This window comes from Ursus americanus, chromosome 18 (genome assembly GCF_024610735.1).
Source record: "Ursus americanus isolate L20-20 chromosome 18, mUrsAme1.1.p, whole genome shotgun sequence".
Classification (NCBI taxonomy): domain Eukaryota; kingdom Metazoa; phylum Chordata; class Mammalia; order Carnivora; family Ursidae; genus Ursus; species Ursus americanus.
Window position 1 is genome coordinate 46,344,405 of NC_142144.1, and position 26,286 is coordinate 46,370,690.

At 42.7% G+C, this 26,286-nt stretch overlaps 1 protein-coding gene across 2 annotated transcripts in view; it reads right to left on the reverse strand.

The window, feature by feature from the left end:
* The window catches only part of FOCAD (focadhesin), a 302,415-nt gene that overhangs the window by 60,179 nt on the left and 215,950 nt on the right, over positions 1–26,286 (reverse strand). For both annotated transcript variants that reach the window (XM_045780633.2, XM_045780634.2), the window contains 4 exons: positions 17,440–17,532; positions 10,143–10,231; positions 7,070–7,114; positions 2,443–2,551 (listed from right to left, as the gene is read on the reverse strand). In XM_045780633.2, the coding sequence (XP_045636589.2) occupies positions 2,443–2,551; positions 7,070–7,114; positions 10,143–10,231; positions 17,440–17,532 (336 nt within the window). The remainder of the gene's footprint in view (positions 1–2,442; positions 2,552–7,069; positions 7,115–10,142; positions 10,232–17,439; positions 17,533–26,286) is intronic.

The window sequence follows — 26,286 nt, forward strand, 5'->3', positions numbered from 1 at the left end:
TATTATCAAAAAGTAACCTTCACCCACCAGGACTTCAGGAGGCAGATAGATATTTGACAAATAAACAGCCTCAGCCTGTGCCCCAACTGGAATAAGATTTACCTTTTATACAAGACAAGCAGAGGTGAGAGGACGGGGGCTGCAAAACAGACCGTGTCTGAGAGCTCTCCACTGCCCGCCTGTGTTTAGTGAGGGTGACATGGGGGTTAAAGGAGAGACGTGCAGAGAAAAACTCAAAATGTCTCATTTCTATGACTTGCCATTTCACAAAGGAGGTAATAAAGCAGCCTACAAAATTCTCATCACCGTCTTTAGCATTTCTGCTTACTATCACCATAGATTTATCATTCTGAATCATCACAACGTTTGCCTCGCTAATTAGGTATGAAAGCATAAATGAACTTCAGTTGGGAAAAGAAGAGGAAAGAGAATGTAAAAAAAAACCCCAAAACAACAACAAAACCCAACTCATTAAAAAGAGATCTTGGTTTTGAAAATCATTCATGAACCGTGGATGTCAAAAGCATCCATTAACTCACAAGGTCACACTCAGGTGGGGCAAACAACAAAGGTCAGTGCGGTGTGAAGCATCCTTGGAATTCATGCCTTGACTCAAAGAAGGCCTCTTCCTGGGATCTTTGGTTGTTAGTCAGATGCAGATTTGAACAAAGTTTGAAAACTTCAACTTTAATCAAATAACGAGGTCTTGAGTTTGTACTGAATACCAACCAAAGACACGGTGATGAAGAATGAAAGCAGAGCCCCGTCTTTGGGTCGTGAGGCTTCTCGATGTTTCGTGTAGTATGTGCTACAGCCCAGAGCAAAGGGGTGGGGAAATACAGAAGAATAAGACTGTCCGGAACTCAGACTCACAGCTAGACCCCTGGTTACCGCTGGGGCAAATACCCTGCACGAACGCCCCAAATCAGGGACCCTAGAAAGGCACGTTAAGTTTTTAGGTCATAGAGTCTACTCAGCACGTTGTCTCTGCTAAAGGATTCCATGGCTCTTTCAAGGATATAAAACATCTTTCTCATCATTAAAGTAAAATCCTGCATTTAAAGTCAAATTTTCCCATGGTAACTACACTTCTATGCTTCATGCAATAATTGCTTGGCCTCTTTCCCTTCCCCAAGAGTAATATACATTTGTAGCTTTTGCCACACGGCCTCTATTCTCTTGTTTACTGGTAATGGCACCCTTTGGAGAATTCCCTCCTCCATGATTTGAAACTTGGTTAAATGCTCAACAAAGGTACCCATCTGACCTGCCCAAGGGGTGGGCATGAGACCCATGGGACCCTAACCCTTGAGTGACGCGAGCATAGTACGTGATCAGAGCGGATCCATCCCAGTGGTGGTCGTCTGCCATGACGGTTCTCCTATTGCTTCCTGTGCCTTATGCTCTTCCCCAAACCCAGTTTTCAGCTTTGCCTTCAATTCCATGGGCTTCTGGATGCCACATCCTTCTGCTTTTTTATTTAGATGAGAGTTGGTTCCTTTGCTTGCAACCAAAAAACTCCACCATGAAAAAAGAGTACGGATGGCCCATAAGACACACTGAGGGAACAGAGACCGGCTGAACAGCATTGACTAAAGCCCGGTTTTTGCAGCAAGAAGTCAGACGATGGTTACTATGACTGAATGCTTAGTATCTACCAGCTGTTGAGCTCTACACATTCATTCATTTGATCCTCACAGCAATCCTGTCTGGTGAGGACCCTTATCCCCACTTTACAGATGGGGGAACAGGCTCTGCAAGACGAGGTTCTAACAATAGACCACAGAGCTAGTAAGTGTAAGTACTGGGATTTCATACAGGACTCTTCCACTCCAAAGCCTATGTTTTTTAACCACTCGGCTATATTGTCTCCAGATAATGATAGCTACCAGATAATGGGGCTTAAAAGAAGAATAAATCCATGCCTTTCTATTTTGACAGATATGAATTATCCGAAAAAGTACATTGGAAATGAACATTGGCCAGCTCGCCACATGTTTAATTAAGAAATAAATGCCTTGCAAAAATGAATAGGCACTTTGTCATTGACATCTACAATTAAAATGCAAAGTACAATTTTTTTCAGTCAGTAAACACTGCTTATTTATCATTTTTTGACAGCATTGTTCACTTTCAGTAAGCCTAGTTAACCTCCTAAGATTGGTTACCACTGATGTAATCACAAAAAGACAACCCCTGTTGCATAAAATTGGTACCTTCAAATGGAAATGACCACTTAACTGTGATGGAGAAAGCAAAACAGAAAAGCAGCAAGGCAAAGTGTCTGAGGAGCCCCTCAAGCTCGCCGTGCAAAGACCATCAAGTAGCATGACTCGGTGCGCGGCAGGCACTGGCTTGAACCTCATAAATTCAGGGCCAGGCTTACAGAGGCTGCTCACTTTTCAAACATTGCCCAACTGGCTCAAGTCACCCTTAACTCACCTCTGGGACCCCGTCCGAGTCCGAGGAGAGGCTGGCTTCGTGTCTGGATACGACGACAGCGAGGCTGCTTAAGGCTAACAGCGCGTTGCCCTTGACCACTGGGCTCTCCCTGTTTAAAAAGAAAAAAATTCCAAGAGAGGATTTGGGGGCATTAGCCGGGAGAAGAGAAGGCATTATTACAGAGAAGGCAGATGAGGTCAAAAAGCACGTCCATTCCCTCACAGGGCTTCATGTCTGCTTGTGCCCTGATATTCTTCCCTTCTTCTGACGCCAGCTCTGATTTTTCACTCTCCTAGGACGGGTATGGTCGTTAGGCTTTTTGTGTCTGTGTCACCTTCAAATCTAAGCTCATATATCGAAGTCCTTTCTTCCTAAAGCTTTTATTTCATCATTGGACGTGGCATTTCGTAACCTATGTCTTTCCACCTCATCTTTGGCCAATACGGATTTTATCGATTTGTACTGCAAACACGGAGCCAGGTGCGTGAATGAACGCAGTAGAATGCAACCGGCCTCTGGCTGTTCTCGGGCACTGGCGTGTGGAAGCAGCTTCTCGTGAGCCACTTAGACAGCGACCTGCCACACTTATTATGATCATTATTATCCTCCCCTTCTTTCCCCCGAGATGCCAAACCCAGCAACCTTAAAGGTGGTTTGTGATATAACTTAGAGACCCTAGAAAAGATGCCAAGAAAAGGGGGGGGGCTGTTTTTAAACTACCTGGATGGAGAGTTGCTCTCTCCTATTATCCAAATGGTGTTTTTTCTATTATTAGCAACAAAAGCTTAAATATGACTTCTGGATGTAGTATGAAAAAAACTGAACCTTTTAAAATATACTTACCACCTGAAAATGAACATTTAATATTATTCCATTATTCCAACGTGATTCTGTAGAAGAAAATCTTCAGTGGGACACTGACTAGATGCTCTTGGTTGGCCACCTCCGTCATAACGGAACCCGGGCAACAGAGTACCCAAGCCCTCGGATGGTTCCATTCTGTCCTGGTTGTGGGTTCCCATAAACACAGAGACCGTTTCCCAAAACCTGGACTCAAGACCTGAACATTGACCTGTGTGTACGTGCCAGGATGACTCCTGCTCACCCCAGTGCAGGACCGGAACAGATCTGTGGGGTGAGGAGATTGCCAGCCCCACACCCCGTGCAAACTAAGGACCTCCGGTCCCAGGCCACGATGATGACGGAACCTGTGAGTTAGTGGGGAGTCAAAGGTGAGTATATACACACGTTCTTGCATGTTTGTTTCCATTGGGTAAGAATGGGATTCAGGACTTGCCATGGTCGAGTTCCTCCAACTACCTATTCAGTGAATCCCTCCCGCCTTCCTGCTCTCCCCACCTTGGGGTGGTCAAACTCAGTGAAGTCTTCCTTTGCGCACTTGCTCATTCTGTCTACTCCTGCTTAATTCGTTCCTCTACAAGGCCTGCCATTCTTTGATCACACAACAATGTTTATATTGGGGGATGGGGTGAGGGGAGAAAATAGGAGGAAGACCTGAAGGTGAAGCCGATGCCTTCAACCAAGGTTTGCTAGAGTTCTGCAGGAAGGATCACCGTGAACTCCTACAGATAATAATAAAACACCAGGGAGCACGGCAAGATCTGGGCATTCCGAGGCACCCGAGCCATAATATCACTTAGCAAAACCAAAATTAAATCTATTTCTAATAGGATCTCTTTCCTTTAGCTGAGAATATCCCAAAGCCTGTCCTGCTACAAATCGGCCATGAATCCCTAAAGTTACATTTAAAAAAAAAAAAAAAAAAAGATTTTCAAATTCTCAGTGATCTGACAATTCAATTCCTAGTTTTTATCACCCTATAGAAAAACTCAGATGGTCACCAGAAATCAGGTACCAAATCATTTAAAACAAGGATATTACATAAGATGACATGAAAAGTCCTCTTGTAACCATGAAATTCTGGAAGAACATCTAGTCTCCATTTTAAAACAGAGCCCCCAAATGATTTTGTTTCAGAACTTTCACTGGTCCTGACACTCCTGGACATGTATTGTTCTTGTAAAATGGAGAAAAATGTATTTAAAGCCACTAGAAATTAGACCATTGCTTGCAGACTAAATGCATATTTGGACATTAATCTTTGAATAGAAAAAATAAGTCACAGTCCGCACAATGAATGCTCGGGCCAAGCCGCACACTTCACACAGGTACTGTGACTAGGTCTTGGTCAACTCTGCAGTCCCTGCATGCCTAGCACAGTGATTTATGGAGGGGAGACGCTCGATACATATTTAGTGAAACAAATTCACCGAGGAGCCGGCCAGGTGAAAATCTAAAAACGGTTCAGCAAAAACTCATCAGCTTGTGGATCAAATAACTATCCCCTACCAGCCGGGCAGTAGTAACTAATTTGCATAATAACATGTCAGCATCAGTACAGTATTTATCTAGGCAACACCACTAGCATTTTAATTAAACTGTCCTTTGGAACAAACTGATGCCATTAACCTAATTAAAAAGCACAGGGAAGGATGAGCTACAATGATGCTTTCTTAGGGACAAAGTATTACATTACATATTAGTAAAGTGACCCAGTCCTTCGGGGATTTTCATCTTTGGGTTCAGATCTATTTCATTAATAACAATGAAAATAAACTTACATCAATCATCAGGGTTTATCTGTGTTCTGATTGTCCCTTAGCCCTATCCTTGATGCTTTAAAACTGCTCTTAAATGAGCAAATCAGTGTAATCCTGTGACTGGTGTTTTACTTCCTGCATTTAACTTAGGGCTCAGAACAAAGTAAGTCTTACAATGGTCCAAACCAGCCTGTGGCAGCCATGATCCAGGAAAGCGAAGGCTAAGCTGGCAGCAGGTGGGGGGGGGGGGGGTCCTCCCATGGTTGGAGGAAGCCAGTGGCAAAAAGCAAAGAGAGGGCAGCAGAGTTATTTTTTTCCCCCTACACTATCATTAATCTCTCAGCCTCCGAACCTCACTTGCTGTCATACCTACTATTGTCAGCATTGCTTTAATAAGATAAGGTCTATAAAATACTTAGAAATTTTTGATGAAAAGGTTTAGCACCATGAGAACATGAATTATTTTTATTCCCTACCACTGAGAATGTGAACACACTCTTCTTAGGTATTAGTCATGAAACGATGCTTTGCAAATCTGAAGATTAAAATCTTGTTGAAATAAAATTTTAGAATGGAAAATGCAAAAGCTACTAGAGAGGCAAAATTATAGTCTAATAGAAAGCTACGAGATTCTTCAGTGTTCACGGTCTTTTTGCTGCAAATGTCAGAGCACTGTTTTTTAACAGGATATAAGTAGGCTACATAATGGAACAAACTATGAAAGGTAAAGGTCAAAGGCAGCCCCCGACCCAGCACCCCCTCCCCTCCAATATGCAGCTGAGAGCTCCCCCACTGTGTCTGCAATTCACCAAACTGGATAAGCAGACACAAATGAGTCCCTAGCGAAGCCTCTCTGTACTTTAGTTTTCATTTTGTCAACAGATATGTCAACAGATATTTCCCAGGGCCTCCCACAGAACTGAGTGCAGGGGAGGATTACCATCTCTATCTCCCTTTATTCAGAAGACATGAGGCTGAGTAGTGATCATGTACTATGATCAGACTTCACGATTACGTGCCTGCTTAAGAAATTACTGGTAGAAAGCGAACTCTGAGGTAGATTATGTTCTTTGTTTTCGGGTTTTTTTTTTTTAAAGGCAAAACCTATTTAGTCACGGAAGGTTCTGGGACATGATAGGGATAAACTATACTGCAATTAAATATGTCTAGATAATGTGGACACATGAAACCCTCTAGGTCAAAGGTCAATCCATGTTATTTAGCGGATAAGAAAAAAGGAAGTCCTACAGAAAGGGCAGCCCTAAAGGTGATGGTGGAAGGGAGAAGTGGCCGTAACTGACATGTAACTTACTGCCAGAAACAATTACTCAGCTTGTTAGCAAAGAAACCTGAAGAGATTGTTCAAGCAAGTTCATTAGGGTATAATTTTCTGTTGAGAGTTGGCTTAAGATAAATAAAAAGCCTCAAGGTGGTAATACTCATTATTTTTGTTAAAACAACCATAAGGATATGATTGAAACTGCCATTTTCATGGGCCTTCACGCTCGTTTTTGGTATTTAAAAATTCAATTTTTAGATACCCTGGGCCCAGTAACACAAAGGGAATGAAAGGAAGTACTACTTTGATTTATTTCCTGGCTCGCAGTTGAGATTTAATAACCTATTTGTAAAACCCACATAATTCACATTAGCAAGAATTTCTCCTTCCCTCAGCAGCCCCCGCCCCCGCCCCAACCCAAATGAGAATCCTTTAAATCTAAGTCAAAGCACGGGGCACTTTGTCAGGTGTACAACAAGGGCACGACCTCAGTGACTCTTGATGTAGAAGTCATGTTTGTATTGATTCCTCTGTCTTCTCACAAAAAGACATTAACTTAAGAATTAACTTAACATGAGAAAGGATAATAACTGATTTAAAAAAAATAATTTAAAAATCCTTCAAAATTCTTAAAGTTGGGATACACTCTAAAGGGAGAAATGGTATGCACCTGCTGGGGGAAAAAAATTTAAAGAAAATTTTTGGTAAGAGAATAAATGGATCTTACTTGGCCGCCGCCTTGGTGATCTCCTCAGTCAACATGTCTCGGACCCTGCAATACAGATTGAAAATAGGTGCGGGAGTTTACGTTGGGATAAGAACCCAATCTTTTTGCTTACCTGTCAATTGATAAGACTCCAGATCCTAAAACAATGTATGTGGAGTTTTAGTGTAAGGTGAAAAACCTGGCATAGGAGCTCTACTTCAAAGACTCTCCCCTGCCTATTCCTTAGGTCACTTACCGGAGGCAGGGAAGGAGGGACACATGGGCAGTTATGTCACCTCTTAAACTGAGTGGTGGCTACACAGGCATCCTTTATGTTATATTCTGCTCTGGGCTGAATGTCCGTATTCCCTGGAAATTCATATATTAAAATCCTAACACTCCCTGTAGAGCGTTTGGAGGTGAGGCCTTTGGGAGGTCGTGCGGGTGGCGCACTCATGAGTGGGATGAGTGGGACGAGTGGGACGAGTGCCCTTGTAAGAAGAGACACAATGCTTGCCTTCCTTCACGTGACAGTACAAGGCGAAGGCAGCCCCTTGCAAACCAGGAAGCAGGCCCTCACCAGCGCAACATATCCTGGCCCCTTGACTGGCATGTCCCAGCCTCCAGAAGGGTGAGAAATAAATTTCTGTGGTTTAAGCCATCCACCCAATCTATGGTATTTTAGTTATAGCAGCCTAAACTGACTAAGACATTCTCTCGTTTTTTGCAGAAGAGCTCACTAAAATAGCAATTTACTATTTCCAAATCGTAGATAATGGAATAGTCACTAAGTGTGTATAGAAAATAAAATTTTAAATGGTTATAAAATCACTCTGGAGCCGAAAGAAAATAATTACACGTGTGGACTGGAAGATAGCATACCCAATTCAAATATTCACCAGATAAAATGTCTTTTCAACATAAAAGCCTTGAGCTCAAGAACAACCATGGACTGCCGTATTTGAAGAAGCAATCATCGATATTTTCACTATACACTTTAAGTTTCGTAAGTTCAAACTTTTTATAAATATAAAATTTTGCAAATGTTATAGCTGCTTTATTTTCACTGGAAATGTTAAAGAATCTTAGCTCTCAGCACTCTGAGAATGACTCGATCTTAAGAGCCAAGTTTTTCAAAAGGTTGCAAACATTGCTCCTACAGACGATAAACTTGCATTCTATAAAACTATTCGACAATAAATTTCTCTAAAATGTATTGTCCTATCTCAGGCTTCCTAAATGGAGTACAGTGAACTCACTGCGGGTTTTATTACTGGTCAATGTGGAATATTTACAAATGATGACCTGCCTATAATTCTGTGTAGGGCCAAACCTTCTATGTGTGGGCTAGTTCCCACCTCTTACCTACCTGCTTCTGTCTGCTGTACCACCAAATGTTCCTTCTCCACTTGTATAACTCCCCTTAGCAGGTGAACACACTGTGGTGTCTACCATCTTCAAAGAAGAAAAAACTCCCCAGCGATTGCCCCATTTCGCTGCTTTCATACATCAGAACTCATTTAAAAGAGCTCATTTCCTTCCACTCTTTCTAGACCCTTCTATAATCTGGCTTTTGTCCCCACAGCTCCACCAAAACAGCTCCTGTCATGGCCGCCAAGGACTTTCAAGAGGTTAAGTCTTTCCTGATTCTCCGTCTCCACCTTTTGCAGCCTCATAGCAGCCTTTGACATAACTGGTTTCTCCTGTCTCCAAACATCTTCTTCCCTCGGTGTTTCAGATTCCATTCTTTCTTGGTTTTCCTCCCACATCACTGACCACTACTTTTCTCTGCGCTTTATTGGGTGCCTCTTCATCTGCCCCATGTCTAAATGTTGAACTGCTCTGAGGCTCTGTCCTCTGACCTTTTCTCTTCCCTTTAGGTGATCTGATCGAGCACCATGATTTTAGAGGCAGTTGATATGTTGGTAATTCCCAAATTTATATTTTCAGCCCCGACCTCATCCCCAAACTCTAGACTCATATGGTCAACGACCTACCTGATATCTCCAAATTGGAGGTCTAATTAGCAAGTCCCAAACCTAATTCCTACCCTACACAGACTATTGTCCTCCCATCTTAGTAAGTGGGAAGTTCATACTTTAAGTTACTCACAGTCAAAATCTTGGAGTAACCCTGGACACCCACCTTTCTGTCACATTCTTCATTCCATCTCTAATATTTTGGAGAATATAGCCAATATACAACCCCCACCAAATGATCATTTTTAGTAGATGAACCTCAACTATACGTAAAAGAGAATCACAAAGGGGGAAGCGAAATCCAAATTCTTAACCTCTAATCTTAAATTCGATGTCCTAATGTTTTAAACTGTGTTCCTACTTTGAAAGTTAATCTAGAAAATGTAACTTACAATAGAATTACTTAAACATACGTGCACACAGCTTCTGCTTTTCTACAAATGCCCGTTATCAGTAAACAAAAACCTAAACTCCAGTAAGCTTTGAACAGATTTTTAGATTCAAGAAACCTGGTGGCTGCAGGTAAAGCAATTTAGGTTCTAGGCACTTTACCGCGATTTAGGTGGCTGCCACATTAATCTGACAAGGTATTCTTCCTAACCCATGTAATAATTTAAATTGCTTTTAATGTGCCAGCGCTTATACATTTCTAGCTAATATAGTAGGAATTCGCTTGGGGATGTCTGCCAAAGAAATTAAAACCCTGACGCCTTAAAGTTGCTCCTAATAATGAAGATGTCTTGGGGAGGGGGGAGCACGGGAGTGGAAGGGTATTCCTTGACGAAACAGGAGTTGTTATGAAGGCAATGAATTGAGTGGGAAAAACAGAATTTCTCCTTTGAAAGCATATGAAATAATCAGTTACAGGGGGGAAAAGGGAAAAGCAACCCATTTCCACACTGCTTTAGAAAACCATTTTAAAAATAATTAAAATTTACGAATAAAGCTCTAGTTGTTAGATCTGGAAAGTCCACCTATCAGAGCTTTAGTCTCTTCACCTTCGGGCATGTATGCAAGTTAAAATTCCCCACATAAGCCTTTAAACAGTGGGCCCCTCCCCGCTCGTCGTTTGTTTCCCATGATGAGCAATGAGCTGCGGGATGCTGTCCCCTTACCAGAGCCAGGCTGTGCCTTTTTTGTACTGCACCTCCTCGGGGCCTTCTTTCCCATGTTTCAGTTGCAAGTCCAGCTCTCCTGCCCTGCCCTGCAGGACACACAGCATAAATCGGCATGCAAACCTGACGGCCGAAATGACCTCAACATTTCTTCGTAAAACACTGATAACCGATATAGCTTTCCCCATTGGCTTCCAGCGTTCCTGATAAAATGTTAGATTATTAAAAAAGAATGTGTGAGGACAGAGAATTATATCACCACTCAGGTATTTCAACACTCACCAAAGAAATTTATCCTGGAGCAGCTGTAGATTTGGGAAATTTAGTGCATAGCACTTCATTTTGGGATATCGATTAAAAGCAGATTTGAATTCCATAGGTCCCGTTAAAAAAAAAAAAAATCCCCCTTATCATAATGATCTGCCTCTGTCGATAGCTGATCGTTGTAACGGACACTATTACCAAGACTGGGGTCTGGGCATCCGTACTACAACGGAACGACAGAAAATGGGGCTTATCATCTAACACGGAAGATTTGGGTCATATATAACCAAAGTTACTCTCAAACACCTACACATTACATATTTACCTCTTGAATTTATAAAAGTCAATACCATAATTTTCACTTCTATACACAAGAAAACTATAGTTGCTATCACCCCTTTAAGACCAAGACCTTCAGATAATTATCCTGTTTTTTTACACTCAGGATTATTTTGATCAGCTCCTTTCCCCTCTAGTCTATCAGCAATTACATTATTTAAATGTACTTAAAACACTGGTTTAGGGGCTCCTGGGTGGCTTGGTTGGTTAAGCGTCCAACTGATGATTTCGGCTCAGGTCATAATCTCAGGACCCTGGGGTCAAGCCCCACATTGGGCTCCCTGCTCAGTGGGGAGTCTGCTTCTCCCTCTCCCTCTGTCCCCCCCCCCATTTTCTCTATCTTTCAAATGTATAAATAAAATCTTGAAAGAAAGAAAGAAAAGAAAAGAAAAAAGAAAAAAGGAAAGGAAGGAGGGGGGAGGGAGGAAAGTGGGGAGGGAAGGGAAGAGAAGGGAGAAGGGAAGGGAAGGGAAGGGAAAATACAAGTTCTAGCTACTCCACATTCTCACCAATATTTGGAGTTGTCAGGCTTTGAATTTTTACTGTTCTGGCAAGTGCGAAACAGTGTTTATTATGGTTTTAATTTTTATTTCACTGTTTATCAATGAGATTGAAAATCCTTTCAAATGTTTATTGACTTTTAGATTTCCTACTGTGTCCATTTTTCTTTCTTTCTTTTTTTTTTTTTCTCTTTTTAAAGATTTGTTTATTTATTTGCGAGAGAGAGCCTGGAGGAGGCACAGAGAGGGAGAGGGAGAAAGAAACGCAGACTCCGTGCTGAGCACACAGCCTGACACGGGGCTCTCCTCCATCCCACGACCCTGAGATCACGACCTGAGCTGAAACCAAGAGTCCGACACCCAACTGACTGTGCCACCCAGGCATCCCCGTGTGTCTACTTTCCTACTGGTTGTCTTTTCCTTACTGATTTTAGAGTTCTAAAGTATGGGGGCGCCTGGCTGGCTCAGTCAGTAGAGCACACGCGCTCTGTCTCAGGGTTGTGAGTTCAAGCCCCGTGCCAGGTGTAGAGCTTACTTAAAAAATAAAGAATAAAATAAAATGAAAAGAAGAGAGTCCTAAAAAGAGTCCTTTCCGCAGCAGCAAAGTCTATCTCCATACAAACTGTAGAGAGGGAAGCAATACAGCTTGCTGGGTTGAGGATGTGGGCTCTGGAATCAGAATGCCTTGATCTAAGGCCATGCTCCCTTACTCGCCGTGTAAATTCCGACAAGTTACTTCATCTCTCTAAACCTGCATTTCCTCATTTGTGAAACGTAGCTAACAACTATCTCACGGCATTAGAGCGCCAAGCTACATCCTGTGGGAAGTGTCTGTTTAGTGTGGTAGCTGATAACAAAGAGCTTCCATACCAGGTTTATTGTCAACAACAACAACAACAACAACAACAACAACAACAACCCCACCTCCCTCTATTATCTTCTTAGGAACTGATCTCTCATGAATATATATAAACTCTCAGTTACCACCAGTCTGCGGGCTCACTGAAGGCAAAGACTGTTTATCAGGTTAAGGGGTCCTTGTCCTTCAGTGCAAATTCCAGCCCACGGTGCCCTGCGGCTGACCAGCTCACAGGCTCAGAGATTTGATGGGCACCCTATTCTCATCCTTCATAATTTCCATTCACTTCACTCATATCCATCCCCATCTCCGTGTTTCCAAAGATAGAACCCTGGCCCTTTCATTCTCCCCTCTGTCTCCTGGAGCAAGGTATCAGAGGCGAACAAACCGGCAAGACATTAATATTAATACTTATTAATACTGATACTGACCTCCCAGAGCAATAGGCAAATTAGAAAATAGTATTTCTTGCCTATCCCTGTTAGTTATGCTTCTTAAATTAGGCCTCTTTACTCCTAGGAACATGTACTTGCTTATATCCTTTTCCAAAAAGGATAAACAGTAGGAAATGAAAAGGTTCAAAATCTGCTTAGAAATAAACCATAAAACAAAAGAGCTTAGTATACAGGCAGCCTACTGAGAAGGCCTATGTTTCTAATCTCTCCTATAGCCATAACCCAGTACAGCCATCGGCGTAACTAAATTTCTTACTTCTTCTTCCAAAGTCTCTCGCTCCTTTCAATCCTCTTCTGGAATGTCTCTCTCCCCCTGTCCACCCAGTCCCTGTGGGGCTATTTATTCAGACCCACTGTGCCCCCGGAGTCTGTGTTGTTCATCAGGCCACCCATCCCTGTCACCTCTGCTTCTGTGATTAAGGGGGGAAAGCACTCACCGGGAGGAAAACGGCGGAAATGGTCACCTGAACCGAGATTTTCGGGTTGCCTGTAGACTCCAATTATTTATCTACCCTTCTTACCTTTTTTTTTTTTTTTTGACTCTCCCATCTATATAACTAAGAGCTTGCTGATTCTAGTGAGCGACCTCACCTAGTCCCAAACGTGCAGACGTTAAGAACAAACAACTCCTACAAACGGTCAGAGAGAAATCCACCAATTCCGGACCCAGGTTTGGATTTCAGATTGCTTCACAGCCAGCTGACCCACTCAGGAAGCAAACGTCTGCAGTCAACCTGCTTTCTAATTCCTCTCTCCAGGCTGAGGTCATATTCACAAGAGCCCTTTCCGCGAAGGCCGGAGAACTTAACCAACTCGGCATGCCACATGGGGACCAAGGTAAAGGTGGCTGTACAGCCCTCCTTACCAAAACGGACTCTGAACTGTCAATCAACTCGTATCTATCCACATTTTCCATCTTAATGGGAAGAAAGCCAAATACCTCCTCGTGTCAACCACATTGATATGCTTAAAATTCAAATTCCAACATTCTTGTGGAAAAATTAGATCAGGCCGGAAGCAGATGCCCAGGCTAAAACCACTGGTCCTGATCAGGATCTCGAACTTATTCACATTGTAATCAACCTCCAGGAAGTAATGTAGGATGTATCCTTCAACACGTCTCCTAGGCTTAACTGAATAAAACACGCCTCCTCTAAATGATCCTCTGGTTTAATGCTACAAAGTATGTCTAGCACCAGATGGAAGGAACTGTAACTCTTGTACAGAAGGGTCCTCCAGGACAGAAATTCTTGATATAGACAAGGAGTCTGGCAGTTGCTCTAATTCTTCTAAGACACCATAAATTCGGTTTAAGGGTGTGGGCTCATTTAAAAAAACTCAAACAATTAAAATGCATCAGTGTGCTTTCAAATAATAGTGATGCCCTAAAAAGCTTTCCTGTACTTTTAAATGATACCGAAGATCTTCTCAGAGTCCACGCTTTGAGTTTCATTTCTATTGTCACCAATTCTCAGGGGAACTGAGAAATCCAAAGTAAAAAGGGTTTTATTTTATTTTTTTAAAAGATTTTATTTATTTATTTGACAGAGAGACAGCTAGCAAGAGAGGGAACACAAGCAGGGGGAGTGGGAGAGGAAGAAGCAGGCTCCCAGCGGAGGAGCCTGATGTGGGGCTCGATCCCAGAACGCCGGGATCACGCCCTGAGCCGAAAGCAGACGCTTAGCGACTGCACTACCCAGGCGCCCCAGTAAAAAGGGTTTTAAAGGATAAATAAGCAAAGAGGCACACCAGTACCTACAACAGTAGAAAGGTAGGATAATTGACCTGCAGTACTAAATGTACTCAGCTGGCTTTTCATAAACAGATCTATCCTCTAAAAAACTAAAGCAATTTCCATTATTTGTTGTTACAACGAATGACAGTGCCAGGGAACGTGCGTGCCGCAGTGGAAAAGGCTGAGGCTCTGGGGACAGACAAATCCAGGTGAAGTCCCAGTTCCTTCCCTGGAGCCCGACAGTTGTGACTGTTGGGTTTTGCACTGTTGCTTTGCTTTCCTAGCAAACCCTGCTTTTTCGTCTGGAATCCCATCATACACGGGGTTAACAACACTCACGTCAAAGGGTTTCTGTAAACATTCATTGAAATAATACATGTGAAGTGTTGGACACATACTAGCTGTTCAATAAATGGTAGTTCTTATTATAAAAAATAACTGTGGAGGTTTTTTTTTTTTTTAAATCAATTGCAAGTCATCTGCATATACCATCATCCTGTTCAATTTAGCCTTCCTTATGCTAAGAGCTAAATAAAATTCTCAATTCATGCTCCAGGAGGAGGAGTTATTCCTTCCTTCTTTCTCCAGGCACCCATAGTACTTTGTACAGCCTCTGTTAAAGCCTCAGAGATGGGGTGCCTGGGTGGCTCAGCTAGTTAAGCGGCTGCCTTCGGCTCAGGTCATGCTCCCAGGGTCCTGGGATCGAGCCCCACATCTGGTTCCTTGCTGAGCAGGGAACCTGCTTCTCCCTCTCCCTCTGCCTGCTGCTCCTCCTCCTTGTGCTCTTTCATTCCCTAATAAATAAATAAAATCCATTTAAAAAAAAAGCCTCAGAGATGTTGTATTACAGTTGCTGGTGGAGTGTCAGTCTCCCGCACTGGACCAGGAGCTCGCAGAGAGGAAGGAGCGCTTTATTCTCCTTCGTGTCCCACGCGCCTGGCACAGGGCCTGGCCAGTGAAAGGTGGCCCGTAAATGTTTGCTGAAGGAAAGCACTGGAAAAATCACATCGAGGCAAACAGATGTGAGAAAAAGTGCGTACTCTGACTTGCAATCTCACTCTCGTTGCATAAAAACTATGATTGGTTGACAGTGTGTATGAGTAACACACATTCCTCCACTCATGCATCTGTTCAAAACCGAGGGCCCAGATGCCACCTGGAACAAAAACGTGTGAAAGCTGAGCCGAAGGAGGGTTCTAAAAGGCCATCTTTAAAATCTGAATTCCAGTGTAGTTTGGGGAACCGTCTAAAACGCAGTGCTGTGGCTGACAGACTATGTTAAAATGACTGGACAGCTTGGTGAACATGGACGTTCCTGGTCCCCTACTCAGTTTTAATGAGTCAGAACCTCTGAAGATGCATCGCTGCTTCACAAATCCTAGACTCAATAAAATAGGCTGCGGCAAAGTTTTAATTTAAGACGAGAACACCAATGCTAAGATGCTTAGTCATTCCTTCCCGAACCCCCCCCCCCGCCCCACCCACTCCTTCTCCCCACTTGGTCTTCTAGGACAGCTGTTAGCCCTTAACCATAACACCACACTTCCTGAGACTCCATGAAAATCCTATTCTGGGCCACAAATTACTTAGGTACCATCAGATTTTTTTTCTGTCATCCTTAAAAATGAATTTTAAGCTCGGAATAAAGGTTGGTTAGTCATTTCCTTATATTGTTAACTGTTCGTATATTCCCACGCTGACCCCCAATTTTTTCTTTTTTTTAAAGATTTTATTTATTTATTTGACAGAGATAGAGACAGCCAGCGAGAGAGGGAACACAAGCAGGGGGAGTGGGAGAGGAAGAAGCAGGCTCATAGCAGAGGAGCCTGATGTGGGGCTCGATCCCAGAACGCTGGGATCACGCCCTGAGCCGAAGGCAGGCGCTTAACCGCTGTGCCACCCAGGTGCCCCTGACCCCAAATTTTCTAATTTCAAAATTCACAACCTACGACTTTCAGTATTGCTGGATTAAATGAAGGCAAACTGAGTATAATTCGTTTATTTAGAAAGCACCTACTATGTTTCAGACACTGTGCCAGGTTCTGGAGAGACAACAGGGAAGAAAACAACAGTTCCTAGCTTTAAGGAACAGAGAGAACCAAAGGACCCCAGACAAACACCTAAGTTGGTACGGGCTTCAAAACGGGAAGCATGGGGGATGCTTGACCGGCTCAGTCAGCAGAGGGCAGGACTTGTGATCTCGGGGTTGTGAGTTCCAGCCCCACGTTGGGTGTAGAGATTACCAAAAAAAATATTAAAAAATCAAATCAAATCTTAAAGTGAGGGTGGGGGTAGGGTGGGGAAGCAGGGATTCTAAGAAAGCACAAAAGAGGGGCATATAATTCAGTTTTGGGGGCCCCACAGGTAGGTGCCTTCAGAGATAAAATACTCTAAAAAACCAGCAGAAATTAGGTGGGCAAAGAGGGAAGGCAGGGCCTATAGCAGAAGCGGCTGTGTGTGAGTCAAGAGGTTAGGGGAGACATGCCGAGTGTGGACAACGAAGAGACTTAGCGAGACTGAAACACACAATTCCGGGGAAGGACTAAGAGATAATAAGGCTGGAACTGTAAACAAGTCCAGCCTGGGGAGGCACAGGTACAGGGGCGGACGGTGAGCTCAGCCTGGGACGTGCTCACGACAAGGTGCCGTGGGACAGCCACAGGGGACACCTGTGACATCTAGGAGGTCTCAGAAAGCAGCACGGTGTAGAAGAGGAGCACCCAAGGGGGGCTCTGGACTGGCAACAGATGGAGGACATCAAGGTTGAAATGTAAGTGCAGTTACGTGCATAACTCACATTCTTTTATGAGCAAAACTAAACGTCGCATTTTTTTTTTTTAAGATTTATTTATTTGTCAGAGAGAAAAGGAGAGAGAGAGTACAAGCAGGGGCAGCAGCAGGCAGAGGGAGAAGCAGGCTCCCGCTGAGCAAGGAGTCCCATGCGGGACTCAATCCCAGGACCCTGGGATCATGACCTGAGCAGAAGGCAGACACTTATCCGACTGAGCCACCCAGGAGCCCCAAGCGCTGCCTTTTTGATAGTGCTATTTTCCTAATTGCTTTTATATTAAATCCATATATGCAGTAAAACTTGAGATCCGAAGAAGACACTGTCCTACAGCACCCGATCCTACGGTTTCGTTACCTGTAAAATGGCATGATAAGCTCGACTCATATACGCAAGCCAGGCCTGTGGCAGAAAGATCGCCCGGTGCCACTCGGAAAGCTGGATGTGAACCTGTGGGGAAAACGGACCACAACATAAGTTAGACTGTGTGGTATTAAAACAGAATAAACTTCTTTCCTTCCCTTCATTTAAATGATTTAGATTCTAAAACAAACCAAATCAGTCTAGGATCAGAACCACAAATAAGGTCTTTCAGCTGTTTTCAAAGGAGCAGAGTTTAGAGTCGCGTCAAGACAAAATAAAATAAGCCTGGAATTTTCTAAATTAAAGCAAATAGAGCTCTACAGTAATCACAAGTTAAGATGTATGTGTAATACAAATGTGTCCCTGAAAATGAGGGGGCAACTCTGTGTGAAGCCTCTTGCCAATGTCAGGAAACTAGGTATTGTCTGGCAAATGCCCCTAGTCATTTTAAATAAAAATAAATATTGCTCACATCCTGGATTTCTACTATGACAATTTCTGAAGTAATAAACTCCAATTGCCAACAGAAATATCACGTTGTGTCGAAACCATGAGGGCCAGAGATGCAAATGAGTCCCTCAGTCGCGCACACCACTAGATAAATGCCCTTTAATCACTGTGCGTAAACAAGAGAAAAATGATATACGCCAACACCGAAGCCCTGTTTCTGAAGAGAGGCCCAGACAAAACATCTGGTTTTCATAGTCATTTCTGCTTCTACCTATTAGTATGAGGCTATCTTGCAACAAATCTTCCCAAGGTCTGCTTCTGTGAAAGAAAGATCACTCAAGAAAAACAGTCACAGTGCATCACATTTCACATTTCCTGTAACTCATCTCCTCTAAACCCAAACAACTAGAACTGTAGTCTGGGTCCTACGCACAAAAACAACAACAAACAGCAAAAAAGACGAATTTCTATATAATGGCCCCAGAATCATGATAACTAGAGTGCGTAAGGAGGTCTTACTGTATTGTGGGAATTAATTTTCTCAAGGGCTTTGATAGGGAAGAGAACAGCTGCTCTGAATACAGCTGCTTCCCAGGGCCTCTGGAATTTTCTGTAACCCTAGTCCTTGTGTGGGCCTGCTACACCCAAGATACGAGGACAGGTTATGAGGATTATCAATCAGTGTGTGTCTGCAGAGAACGTTCTAGTGGGAGAGTCAGAAAGGAGCACAAATAGATTATCAGGGAAAATTAAGAGGAACCTACGGGAATGAAAAGAACAAAGAAAATTCTGTCTGCTATCTATTACTTCTCATCCTAGCACTGCTTCTCTCAAAACAAACAAACAAACAAACAAAACACCTTGACATGTAGTCTGAAGAAGACACTCGCACCATGAAATGAACTTTAAAAAAATTTTAAGGATAGGTTTCTTCTTTTTCTGATTAAGTACTCACTGTATCGAGTAGGGGAGGGGGAGCCTTGTCAATAGGTCAACAAAAATCCTGGAAGGAACAGGCCCACCAACTCCTGCTTCCTCTCTCATTATCTGGAAGCAGACTACAACGGAGGCCACATTTCCAGCTGGAGAGGCATTAATCGGTCCTTGGCCCTGCTGTCCGTTTCCAAAATGTGGGGCATTTTCCTGTCAATTCTATTTCCGTTTCATAAACTACATTAACTATCAAGTCCAATTTGGGGCATCTGGGTGACTCAGTCAGTTGAGCATCTGACTCTTGACTTTGGCTCAGGTCATGATCGCAGGGTCCTGAGATGGAGCCCCACGTCAGGCTCCGCACTGGGCATGAAGCCTGCTTAGGATTCCCTCTGTCCCCCTCCCTCTGCTCCTCCCCCCCTTAAAAAAAATCTTATTTTGAGACCTGGATTTAACAGGAAGAACACTCAAACACCACAATCAAACCTTCCTCTCTTAGTTCACAACCTCAAAATACTTCAATATTTTCCTGTCAAATAATCCACGGACATCTCTGCAGCACTGGGGCTATCCAGGGTCTCCGTGAATTGGTAAAAAGAGCGCTGAATGTTTTTGGAAGGACAACAGTGGCGATTACCACTTCAACCTCAGTTAAGAAAAAAGAAAGTATTATGGAAAAAATGTAAAGGAAAATGAGCAAATCAAACGTTGAGCTTCTAAGAACAGAAGGATTTGTGCCCGGAAACCTATTCGAAAGGAGGTTACAAACTGAAGGGGAAAGCTAATCCTCCTGCTGCCGCTCGAACCACATCTGAAGGTGGGTGCGGGGACCCAGCACAACTCTCGAGCGGACACACCAGCCTGAACTCCTCCTCGTGGTTTATGCGATTATACCTGGTCCCAGGGTTCCACGGAGTCAGCTGTGAAAAAAATCTCCTTAGGGGCGCCTGGGTGGCACAGCGGTTAAGCGTCTGCCTTCAGCTCAGGGCGTGATCCCGGTGTTATGGGATCGAGCCCCACATCAGGCTCTTTCGCTATGAGCCTGCTTCTTCCTCTCCCACTCCCCCTGCTTGTGTTCCCTCTCTCGCTGGCTGTCTCTACCTCTGTCGAATAAATAAATAAAATCTTTAAAAAAAAAAAATCTCCTTAAAAATGCACTGGCTGGCTGCGCTCTCCTTCACTGAAGAGAAACAGGGAAAGAGCCTGCAGTCAGTCATGCCCTTACACTCCAGTTGTGTTACACAGCAAAAGAGACGCCTTGGACCGTTTTTAACAAAAAAACATTTTAGGACACTATTCTAATTCAATATATAGCCACCCATATAGGTTAATGTTGCTAGGCTGAAAAATACAATTAGCATTTTTAAAGCATGAAAACTACGTATAATTTGCTATACTCTGAGAAGGCTTTGAAGGAAACCCAAACAACTAAAGAATTGCAATTCACGAACTGGCAACCCTGTTACCCAGCGGATGAGGGTTCTCAACTACTGTGCGGCAAGTTTTCACGCACGTGGAATGTGGTCTTGCTTCACCTACACATACTCTTGCAATGATGGGTGTCTGATGGACTCTTGGCATGAGCAGGCTCTAGAATCTGGAGAAGGGTAAGCATTTCCAGGTGTTAAGAGGGAGTAAGTACCATGAAACATTATGCATGTGCCTAAAAAAGAGACCATATTAGAGAAATACACATGAGGAGGGTATGGGGGGGGGGGACAATGAGGGGAGGACGGGGACTGGAACAGTTTACAGGACTCAACAGGGTGGTTAGGTAGACCTCGTTGAGAAGGTGAAGGCTGAATAAAGACTGGAATGTGATGATAAGTGCTGGTGGGAATGGAAAACAGTTCAGCTTTGGTCATTCCTCAAGAAGCCAAACGCAGAACTACCTTATGAACCAGCAATTCCAATTCTACATACATATCCAGAAGAATCAAAACCATTTATGCAAACAAACACTGTACATGAATGCTCAAAGCATTTTCACAATAACCAAAAGATGGAGCGCGCCCACGTGAGCAAAGAACGAACGAACACAATATATCTACAACGGAATATTATTCAACCATAAAAAGGAATGGCGTGCAGACGCAAAATAGATGTAGAGGAACTGTGAAAACATTTACGTGAAAGAGAAAGAAGCCAGACAGAAAGGCTCCTATTAGATTATTTTATTTATATGAAATATCCAGAGTAGGTAAATCCATAGAGACAGAAAGCAGACTGTGGTTGCCAGGGGAGGGGAAGAGACAAGGGAAGGAAAAAAGAGAGGGGGAAATGGGAAGTGACTGTTTAACACACACACACACACACACACACACACACACACAATCTCACTGGAGGGTGATGAAAATGTTCTGGAACTAGACAGAGGTGATGGTTTGCACACTGTGAATATACTGAATACCACAGAATTGTATGCTTCAAGCTTTAAAAGGGTTAATTTTATGTTATGTGAATTTTACTTCAGTTAAAAAACACACAAAGACAAGGTAAGGCACAGGTCCTAAAGCCCACATGGCTCACCTGCCTGAGGAACCAATGAGCACGGACAGAGTGAGCGAGAGAGAAGTTCGGCAAATTAAGAGGGCACTCAGTGCAGGGAAGTGACTTCTAGGTCACTTTTCAGGACTTTTTTTTTTTTTTTTTTTTTTTTGAGAGAGAGAGACAGTGTGCGTGTGCGGGCACAGAGGACGAGGGGCAGAAGTAGAGGGAGAGAGAGAATCTTAAGCAGACTCCACACCCAGGACAGAACCCAACACGGGGCTTGAGCTCACAACCCTGAGCTCATGACTGGAGCTGAAATCAAGAGGCGGACGCTTAACTGACTGAGTCACCTGGGTGCCCCTCAGGACTTGTCTTTATTCTTAGTAAAGGGGGAGCCATTATAAGGTTTTGAGAAGAAAGACATGATCTAACCTACAGCGTAAAAGGATCATGCTGACTGCTATGTTGAGAACAGACCATAGGGGGCAAAGGTCAGAGCAGAGCCGCCTACTCACAGGGGCTACTGCAAAAATCCGGATGAGACAGAACAGTGGCTGAGAGTTGTGTCAGCAACACTGCAGAATACGACGAGTTTTTGAATGTTTGGCTATGTAATTTTTCCACCCACCCCAAACGTCAAGTAAAATGCCAATATATAAAACAGAAAACAGGCAAAACTTGTCTAGATGAAGTGAGGACGAGGGCTGGGGGGCTTGGTGGTCAGCCTTCTTGATCATCTGACCCTATTTGCGGTGGTCCTCAGGACTCTTGAAAACACGGTTTTAACCAGAAGGACATAAACTAGATCAGCGGTTTCAGAAGAAGGGGGAGATGAAAGGGCCACTGACTACAAAGGAGCATGGGGGAATTTTTAGGGCGACAGAACTGTTCTTATCTTGACTGGGGTATGGGTTACATGAACGTGCGTACTTATAAAAATTCATAGAACTAAGTACTAAGAGAGGTGAAATCCACTGCGTGTATATTATACCTCAATACAAATAAAATTAAAAGTCTGAAAGTCACTTTCAGCCTGTAATGCTTCTCAAACCCTCACTTCCCACCATCTATGACACTCTGTACACTTGCCATCAGCACTGAAAATCCACCCTTCCTCTTATCTTTTGTGTTTCTATCAATATCACACATCAGTATCCCAGTCACCCAGGTCTGAAACTTCTCACTGATCCTGGACTTCTTTCTTGCCCCCAACTCAACAGCCAACTCCACCTCTGAAATGTTTCTTCTATTTCCCATACTTTCTTCCTCACTGGCTTAGTCCGAATTCCTGCCTAGAGTACTGAGGCCCCTAACTGATCTCCTAACAGCCTAACATCTTTCCTCTTTCTAACACATCCGAAATGGTGCTGCTACTCTTCCATTAACTCAGAACTTCTTTTCAAAAACCTTTGATGGCTCATTAAAGAATAAAGTCCAAACTCTTTTGTACTATGTTCAAAGCCTTTCAGAATCAAAAGCACACCATTTACTTTAAGACATAATTTGTTCTCATGTTAAGAACTCTGCTGGCCAAGATCCCCATCCAATTTCCCTAGATGATTTCCTGCTCCTCTCTTTCATTTAACCTGCATTCTGGCTGAACTGGGTTATAAACCAATTCCCAAGTCAGTCCTATACTCTACGGCACCTTTGCACTCACTACTTCCACTACCTGGAACGCCCCGTCTTCCTCTCATCTCTACTTACTGAAATAGTTTCTTCCATCTCTATACTTCCAGGATGCACAAACCTCTCCTGTAACATTCAACCGATTCCATCTTTGATTATTTGTGTATGCACCCTAACCTCATACAATCCTAAGGGTAGAGATCCTGTCCTACTCATCTCAGAATCCCTCCCACGGACCCATAATAGCGTTCTGCACTTAAGTGTTCAATTAAGTACCTGCTGAGTTTAATCAAATTAAATGTACAGTATTTGCTTTAAGACAAAATTCTGTCATGTGAAAACTATACGGTCATAAACAAGCAATCACAGAAAATTATGACGTTCAACTTTCAATCAGGCTGGAAACAGTGTTAGAAAACTTTTTTAGGGGTGCCTGGGTGGTGCAGTCATTAAGCGTCTGCCTTCCGCTCAGGGCGTGATCCCGGCGTTATGGGATCGAGCCCCACATCAGGCTCCTCCGCTATGAGCCTGCTTCTTCCTCTCCCACTCCCCCTGCTTGTGTTCCCTCTCTCGCTGGCTGTCTCTCTCTCTGTCGAATAAATAAATAAAATCTAAAAAAAAAAAAAAAAAAAAAACTTTTTTAGGTAGACACAGCTAAACTCAAACACAAATTGTTGAGGACACAGTTATTTGAAATTTTATAAAAGCACGACCAAAATGTTCTGGCCAGGAAATGTTTCGTTCCAGCTAAAACCACAGTGAGTGACAAAGCACAATTTTCAAGTGGGTATTATATGTTTTATATTTTGAAATCTCCTCACTAAACCTACTTGTATCATATAGGATTTAATCAAGTATACCTGAAATAGTAGCTCAACAGAAAATATCTCACTTAGAAACACGATTCACAAATAAAGGGAAATGTTGAAAGAGAAAATCAAAAAGTAGATTTTGTTTCCTCACTGCTACGTAGTTTACTTGAAGGAACTACCCGGCCGCTCATTAACTTACTGTTCAGAATACACCGCCCAGAAATTTCGTAGTGTCTTCTGTCTCTTACGCCATCTTAACAAGTATGATTACTTGTTTATAAGAAAACATCCATTTTAACAGACTTTCATTAAATACGATAAACTGAGTAAAATAACCTTTGGTGAGGTGGTTAGAAGGTCAAAGTAGAATGAAATAAGGTAGGGTAGCATGTACAAATTTACAGGTAAACGAAGTGCTTGCTATCGGCTTTAAAACCCCAATTTCACAAAGGAAGACATTTCCACGCTCCCCAGATGTATTTATTATCAAAAGAATAAAAGTATTTAATGTCAGCTGCTCCACAGACACACAAACACTGAGCCACTACATTTAGTCTGTGACACACACACTCCTCCCACATGCCCAGAAGAAAAACCATTTGTACTTAGTGCTAGAGACCCCGAAGCCACTCAATGTCCCATTGTTTACATATGAGATATAATAGCCTTCAATTTTCTGTCAATAGTAATCTTGTTTGCACAAAAATAATTTTGTTAGTCCTGTCTCCTGACAAATTGTGACTGAAGGACAAGAAGGGAGGGCTTGTAGAGGACACGTTTTAAAAGTAAAATGACACTCTTCTCTTTGTGGGTGCTTTCTGGACATTTAAAAATTTCTCTCCCTGACTCTCTCCCCCTCATCTTCTCTCTCTCTCTTCCTCAGTCTATTCCCCCCCACCCCATCAGGATAACATTAGCCTGAAAGCTGACAATTCAATCACATCTCAAGCAACCATTTACTTACTCTGTTATTTAATAGGAGGGGGGAAAACCCAGTTACCATAACAACTCACATCACATGGTAATTATGGAGTCTCTAAAATACAGCAAACCATACTTTTCACGGTGTTTTCTAAGGGGGAATGTGTAATAAGCACAGATACCACTTCTCCCAATTATTATTCAGAATTTCCATCTAATTGTTTCATATTGCACGAATGCTAATGCTACTCCACGCTCTTCCTAAGAAATATGTTTTTAAATAAAGAAGGAATGAAAGAAAACGGCAAATATATTCCTTGCATTTCAAATGATGGGTTATATCTCACCTATTTCTGGGCATCTAGGGAAAAAAATCCACAGAAGGCAGAAGAAAGGCAAAATTGATTTATAGGGCAAAAGAATCAAATGATGATTCATAGAGAAGGAAGGAAGGAAGGAAGGAAGGAAGGAAGGAAGGAAGGAAGGAAGGACAGATTTCATTCAGAATGAGTGCTGCCAATAAGTCCAGGTAAGAGTTCCCTGGAATAAAAATGAAAACAGAGCTCATTACCTAACGCAGAGGCAGAAATATGGTTGGGTGAAGGCAGCAGGATCAGGGAAATTTGCATGTGCCCAAAGATGGAGGAAATAATGAAGCAAGACTGCCATTCTCATCCAGGGACAAATCACTATCATCCAATTTAGGTGAGAGTGTCACGTCAGAGTTAGAAATGCCAAAGGATGACAAGACAGGCAGCAAATTTCAGGGAAGGAAACTGTCATTCACCTTCAACTTCCTTATCAGGAGGAATCAAGTTAGTCTCAGGATGAGAAAGTGTAGTTATAAACAGAGCAGAAGAGGACAGTCACTTGAGGTTGGAGAAGTCCTAGTAGGTCTGAAATGACCCCTGGTTGTCCCTCTTCAAAGGAGCGGAGAGAGAGGGGGCACTTCAGGTTTAGAAAAGTCTAGACAGGCCAATGATTATACAGAACTTCTCCTGGGGTATGTCAGGTCAAAGTCAAATCAGACTTAGATTTGCGAGTCTTCCAAAAGTCCCATGAGAGAGTTTCACTTTAAAAAAAATCAATGAAAAAAAAAATCAAAACATTAAGAATTTTCAAAAAGAAGGGAATATAATAATCTCCAAAAGAATTCACCACAGATAAAATAACTAGTTCTCCACAATGGAAATTACTTGATTTAATGAACACAGTTCTTCAGAAATATTGACAATTACATAAAGCAAAATACGTAAGGATAGGAAGAACAGAGCTCTTAGGACATTCAAAACAAAGTTCTTTTACCTATTCACACACTCACCCACCTATAGTTGTAGGCATTCAGAAGGCCCTAGTATACGTAATCTTCGCAGGGAGGAAAGGCTACATCTATTCATATAAATGACTAATGACATAAAACAGTACACAAAAGCCATTCAAATTATACTAATGTCACTTCTTAGTAAGACCTCAATAATTATTAGATTCACCGTCAATTTATTAACAACATTTCTGGAAAAAGGAAACTATCATACGAAATGCACATATGAAGTCTAAGGCACATCCATGTTTCAAAAGGATTTAAATCATTAACCCAACAAAGGTC